The 6444-nt window shown below is 50.2% G+C and overlaps 1 protein-coding gene across 1 annotated transcript; it reads right to left on the bottom strand.

The window, feature by feature from the left end:
• On the bottom strand, positions 345–1921 carry LOC8073988 (peroxidase 72). The gene is made up of 2 exons (XM_002446432.2): positions 1310–1921; positions 345–1187 (listed from the first exon to the last, which is right to left on the bottom strand). The coding sequence occupies exons 1-2, from the start codon at positions 1775–1777 to the stop codon at positions 606–608; spliced, it is 1050 nt and encodes a 349-aa protein (XP_002446477.1). The 5' UTR covers positions 1778–1921; the 3' UTR covers positions 345–605.

The raw sequence follows: 6444 nt of genomic DNA, 5'->3' as shown, positions 1-6444 counted from the left end.
GCAAAGAGAGGCTTTGCCGAGTGCCCGAGTTTTGGCTCTCGGCAAAGCCCGCGACACTCAGCAAATTTCCCTTCTCCCGTACTGCGGCATGAAGCTTGCTATCACCTCTTCTCCGCCAACCATCGAGAAAATGGTGGAGTTATCATCTCTGCAACTCCGGATGGTTGTGTTGTACCCCTACTTGGCCAATTTCAATGAGTTCAATGTGAAATGACCAAACACCACACAAGCTGATCATCCTATCCTTGTATAGCAAAATTTTCCTAAGAAAAAAAAAAGACTTGGTAGTTGGTACCCCTAGAATTGCACATGTCATCCTTAATTTAATTTGAGTAGTTTAGCAATGACACAAACGCTGAATTTTATTGGATCATTTCTTCGTACACGAATTGCAAATTACATGAGTGAAAAATCAACTTAAGATTGAACGGCACCAAACTCAAACAGAAATTTCAATCATTTACGACTACTGCACACTTAAAACCCAAGTATGAAACACGAAGCACGCACCCAGAATGAAATCATCAAAGCATAAAGCACCACAGATATGTGGCCAACCAAGCAGCAGGCGCAGGTCATCATATATATATGCATCCTCCTTAGAATTAGAAGTGGTTGACCCTCCTGCAGTTGTGCCTGATCTCGCCGGCGGTTCCGGTGAGCGGCGAGATGTTGCCCATCTTGACCATGGACTTGGCGAAGTGGTCGAAGAAGAGGCCCTGGTCGGCGGCGTAGCGGTGGACGAGCTCCATGGTCTCGCGGCTCTGCGTGAGCAGGATCTCGTCGGAGCTGAGCAGCCCGTTCATGGCCAGGATGTTGTGGTAGTACAGGTTGTCGAACCGGAACTGCGTCGCCTGGTCCAGCGCGAACAGGTTCTGGTCGCCGCCGGACCGCGGGCACCGCCCCCGCAGCTCAGCCGCGTACGCCGGGTTCAGCGTCCGGTCCACCTGCCCGTTGTTGTTCTGCCCGTACAGCCGCTGCCGGAAGCTCACGCACCGCGAGTCGCCGATGGTGTGCCCTCCTGAGAGCGCCACGAGGTCGACGACGTCGAGGCCCTGGTTGGCGAACTTGACGATGATGGTGGGGAGCGAGTCGTTGGGCGCAGGGATGAGGTTGTTCGAGCCGCTCAGGCTCGCCGTCAGTGAGTCCCTCCTCCCCAGTGGCACCTCCCAGCCAGGTCCGCCGGTCTGCATGCATGCAGTTCGATCGGCGGCGACCATCGGAGTAAGTAATGTAAATAACTCGACAACGGTGGATAGACGACGATACTGAACTGAACGACGACGCTGCATTAGTTTGTAAATCGTACCAGGACGACGGAGTCCCTGGCGGCGACGGCGACGATGTCGGCGCAGGAGACGGTGTGCGGGCAGGCGTGCTCCAGCGCGGCCTTGATCTCGTCGATGACCTCGAAGCCGCGGAGGGAGTCCTTGTTGGGGTTGGAGCGCTTCTCGGTGACGAACCTGCCGCTGCCGTCGGCGTCGAGCAGCACGGAGGCGTCGCAGCCCTGCACGAAGCAGTCGTGGAAGTGCATCCGGAGCAGGGACGCCGCCATGCGCGGGTCCTCCGCGTGCGCCTTCGCCACGATGGAGCCCACGATGGCCTGCATCTGCGGGCACGCGTGGTCGTAGAAGTGCGGCTGCAGCAGCAGCGCCGGCGGGAACCCGCCACCGTGTCCGCCCGGCACCGGGTGCGCCGAGCAGATCAGCACCGACGACAGCACGGCGACCACCGCGACGACCGCGAGGCCGCCGCTGATCAACTGTCGCCGCGCCATTTTATACCTACTCAAACAACGTTCCGATCACTCTGCAGCTAGTAGCTCACACTCGCAAACGATGGTACTAGGCTAGCTAGGTAGACTAGCTGCTTTGCTCGACGATCGATCGATCGAGTTGGTTTGACGAAGTGTGGAATGAGCACGTATTTATAGGACAAAACCACAAGCTTGAAACGGAATGATAAACATGATCAGGTAAAACGAATTTCATACTACTGATTAGTTATCGAAGATTGGGGGAGCCGGTACGGTAATGCATGGCTGGTACTTTCCAGCTCTGACCACACCTGCTGCCTCCAAGTACGTAGCTTTTTGCAGGGGTAAGTACAACCTAAACACTATGCTAGCTATGCATGCATGTTGAGCTCGATCACGATCACCGGCTCAGGTACACGTACAGAACGGACAGCACTAGGTAAAGTGACGCGGCGCTTGTATAATGCTCGCATCTGCCCCCATCAGCTTGATTGGCTTTGTCACCTAAAAGCCTTTATTTGTGCTAAGGACTTGTTTGGCATAGCTCAACTTCACTAGTAAAGCTGTTTTTTTAAAAAAATAGCTTCATGAGTGACTTTCTAGATGAAGCTGAGCTGTTTTGGAGAAAGTGTTTGGCAAAATAGCTTCACCAACTACTTCATGCATAGTTGAGAGAGAGAAATGAGGGAGAAGCTGCAATAAGCTACTTTTTTCCAGCTTCATCCAACTTATGTCTTTGTGAGGGGAGGGGAAAAACAGTTTCACCCATGAAGCTGTTTTGGAAATAAGTGTTTGGCAAAAAAAAAACAGCTCACAACAGCTCTGTTGTGAGCTGTACCAAACAGGCCCTAAAATAATCTCTAGAACGTGCATGCATGCTCGTTTTGCAGAGAGGATATATGGAGTTTGCCGTTTGTCGTGACCACCGGCCGACACATTGCATATCCATCGACGCCTCGAGGAAGATGCTATAGTCTCAGATATATAGCCACGTTTGCAAAAGCAGCAATTTTTTCGTGCCTGACTAGCTCCGGTCCGCTCCCCACTTTCTGTCCATTGGATGGAAATCCAACTGAACAGCAGCCGTGGAGAGCTAAGATCTCACCGGAGCGCCATGAACGCAGGCCGGTGGAGAGATCAGCAAGACCTGGAGCATTAAATATAGATGAAAAAGATAACTAATTACACAGTTTGTATGTAATTTGCGAGATGAATCTTTTAAGCCTAGTTAGTCTATAATTGAACAATATTTGTCAAATACAAACAAAAATGTTACTACTCATATTTTGCAAAAAAATTTGCAAGTAAACAAGGCCCTACCATTGCCGGAAATCAAGACTTTGCCGAGTGTTTTTATACTTGGTAAAGAGCCCTTTGCACTCACCAAAGTCCGCTCGGCAAAATGTTTTCCGGCAAAGGGACTTTGCCGAGTGCTTTTTATCCGGGCACTTATATTAAAAACATTTTGCCAAGTGTTTTCAGCGGCACTCGACAAAATTTTCGACCGTTACGGCGCCCGCCGTTAGCGGTTATTTGCCGAATGCCCGACACGGCACTCGGCAAAGTTTTTTTTTAAAAAAAAACCTGCTTTGCCGAGTGTCCCTGGCCCTAGCACTCGGCAAAGTTTTTTTCTATAAAATTTCTTTGCCGACAGCCCCTAGCCCCAGCACTCGGCAAAGTTTTTTTCTTTTAAAAGAACTGCTTTGCCGAGTGTCCCTAGCTCTGGCACTCAGCAAAGTTTTTTTTTCCTTTTTTTTAAAAAAATCTTTGCCGAGTGCCCTTAGCCCTAGCACTCGGCAAAGTATTTTTTTAAAAAAAAATTCTTTGCCGAGTGTCCATAGCCCCGACACTTGGCAAAATATTTTTTTCCTTTTTTAAAAAAACTTCTTTGTCGAGTGCCCTTGGCCATGGCACTCGGCAAAGACCCTAAGAATTGAAATTTATTTTTTGCATTCCATTGTAACAAACAATATATATATACACACATACACACCAATCATCACATCTATATCACCAACATGCATTATATATTAAAACCACACCATATTTCATAAATCCATCGAAAATCCATCACAAATCCACCAAAATTCAGCATCACAAGTTTATTATTACAAGTCCAACATCAAACAGTGCAACATCCCTACTGCAGCGGCGAAGACTGCAACTGTGGCCCCTCGTACTGTGGTGGAGCAGACTGCGGCGAAGGATTGACGCGATCAGCCACCAGTGACACGGTAGCAGGATTATTTGAACCTGCCGACGGAGACTGCACAAAAGAGAAGATATTGCATGTGTTAGACTCAAAATTGAAAATTTTGGCAGCACCTCCCCTGCACGGGGAGGTTTCCAACCTACAAGAAACAACGGCACGAAGGCCGACGATCCCAACGGCACGAAGGCCAAAAATCCCAACGGCACGAAGGCCGACAATCCCAACGGCACGAAGGCATAAAACTTTCATACTCACAGGAGTGAAGTGTCGAACCGGAGCTAGAGCTGGCAATTGCACTTGGACACCCGATGCTTGCCCGATGCTTTGTATGATCCGATACATGTCTGCCATCTGCTTCTGTGTGGCCTCCAGCTGAGCGGTCAGGAGCGCTAGGTTCTCCTTTGTTTCTGCCAGCTCGGCCTGCAGTGTTTCATATTGCAAATCTGATCAATGTGTGTAAAGTTTCATGTACGATGAGTGAAACTGGAATTACCTGAAGTTCGTCGACCCGCGACAGTGTTGGAGTAGGCCGTGCACATATGGTAAGGCTTTTGGCCGTGCTCCGTGCCCTCACGTCAGAGAGAGGCGGTGCAGAGCGCGAGGAGTCGGCGCCGTCTGCAATCCACAACCGCCCATGCTTCCTGCCTTGCCCTAGCCTCACGATCACTTCTGTCTCAAGGGGCTCAGTGCTCAGATTATGATCTGAGCCACGGAGCGCCCTAACTGCCTCTGCGTAGTCTTTGACCTTCGCGTGGACAGTCGGGTCGGAGTAAGCATGGGTTGGGGCATCTGGGTTGAAGATGACACCGGATTTCACCGGACCCATGTGGGACGTAGCCCATGCCCCAAACTCTGACACCAACATGTCCGGGTGTGCCAACTCCTGCGAGAAAGACAGCAAGATGATTAGAAATCAAGCAAAATTGTGCATTAGAATAGATAAACGACATCTCGTACAAGTGCCCGCTTGAATGCGGGGAGGTTGCGGCTGCCTTGGTGGTGAGTTGGACCAGTCCTCAGTGATCGCTTCCGCTTGCCTTGCTCATGCTTTGTGATGTACGTCGGGTCAAGGTACCTGTCCACAATCCTTGACCATGCCGATCTATGTGACATGCACCACGAGGCCGGCACCTGCACATCATCAAGTGTTTGACATATAAGATCAATTCTGGACCTACTAAATCTCAAAACGAATCAATATTATTCACCTACCTGAAGGTACTGCTCCTTGGTCAGCGCCACCTTTCTTGCGTCGGCTTTGTTGAGGGGCTCTTTCTTGATGGACCTATAGTAGTCTACATGTGCCTGGAGTCGCGCCTCGTGAATCATGTCGACGACTAACTTCTTACAGGCTCTATGTGTCGTCTGATCCGCTAGGGTCTCTTGACCTTCTTCTGCCTGGAAGTACCTCTGCATACAAACACGATATATTCGTGCATTATTTCAATAAAAGACTTAACATGTGGAGGAGAAGTACCTCTGCTTCGTTGTGAGACACTTACCCAAAAGTCCGCCAAAACCCGCTCTTGCTTGTTGTCTTGCTGGTCATCCGAGCCGAGCCTGTACAAGTCCCACGACCAGGCTGGCTCCCACGTCCCATCTTTCAACTTCACAAGGCCGGGGAAGTGTTTCCTGCATAGACATCCTAGGACGGTAGCAGGGTTGCGTGGGGGCTCTAGAGCACCCGACAGAACTAGCCAGCCCCTGCATAAATGATTAAGAAAAATTATCAGTTTCTCTGTTAATTTTCAACGTATCATATGAAGTACTAGTGATAACATCTATAGTTATTTACCTTGTTCCCGCTGGACGAACCAGTGGCCGTCCGTCAGGAAGCGGAATCGGAGGAAGGCTTGTGGGACCTCGTAGGTAGGGAGTCGACTGAGCAGAATTGTCCTCTGTCTGCTGAGTCCCCTTGTCCCCTAATGGAATGTATGTGGTCGTGCCCATGACTGCCACATGGTCCTCCAGAGTAGGAGACGAGTCCTCTGGCTGGTCGAGAACCGGGGGAGGAGGCAGGTCCTCCGACTGGTCGAGAGCCAGGGGAGGAGGCGGTTCTGTTGTGGAGCGACCCTGGCCCCTCCCCTTCCCTCTCCCCCTCCCCCTCCCCGTCTTGGGACGACCCGGGCCTACTGTCGCTGCTGCCCCTGAAGATGTCCCCTCGCCTCCAGCAGGATTGAGTAGCCTCTGGTACGCCGAGGCTATCTGCCTCGGTGAACGGGTGCTCGCCATCTTTATTCTGTCACCTGCAATTTACAAAGAATGAACAAGTGTTAGTACATACATTACAAATAGTTGAAAATGAATAAACATAACAAAATTTAATAAAAAACATAGCATTACATGCTTTAGGAATATCTTCATTGCTGGGGTCATAGGACTCGTCATCACTGTCAATATTGTCTAAATGGGCAACATTATCTCAAGGTTCTATGTCATCTTCATTGTCTCTGCCTAAATGGAATTGCTCAAGCAT

This window comes from Sorghum bicolor, chromosome 6, assembly GCF_000003195.3.
Source record: "Sorghum bicolor cultivar BTx623 chromosome 6, Sorghum_bicolor_NCBIv3, whole genome shotgun sequence".
In the NCBI taxonomy this organism is placed as follows: Eukaryota; Viridiplantae; Streptophyta; class Magnoliopsida; order Poales; family Poaceae; genus Sorghum; species Sorghum bicolor.
This window is presented reverse-complemented; position numbering and strand designations above follow the sequence as displayed.

Bases quoted from the DNA above. Each gene is read 5' to 3' on its own strand.
- LOC8073988 (XM_002446432.2), bottom strand. From the start codon at position 1,777: ATGGCGCGGCGACAGTTGATCAGCGGCGGCCTCGCGGTCGTCGCGGTG. The intron at 1,188-1,309 runs GTACGATTTACA...GCATGCATGCAG, and splicing joins CCAGGGACTCCGTCGTCCTG to ACCGGCGGACCTGGCTGGGA.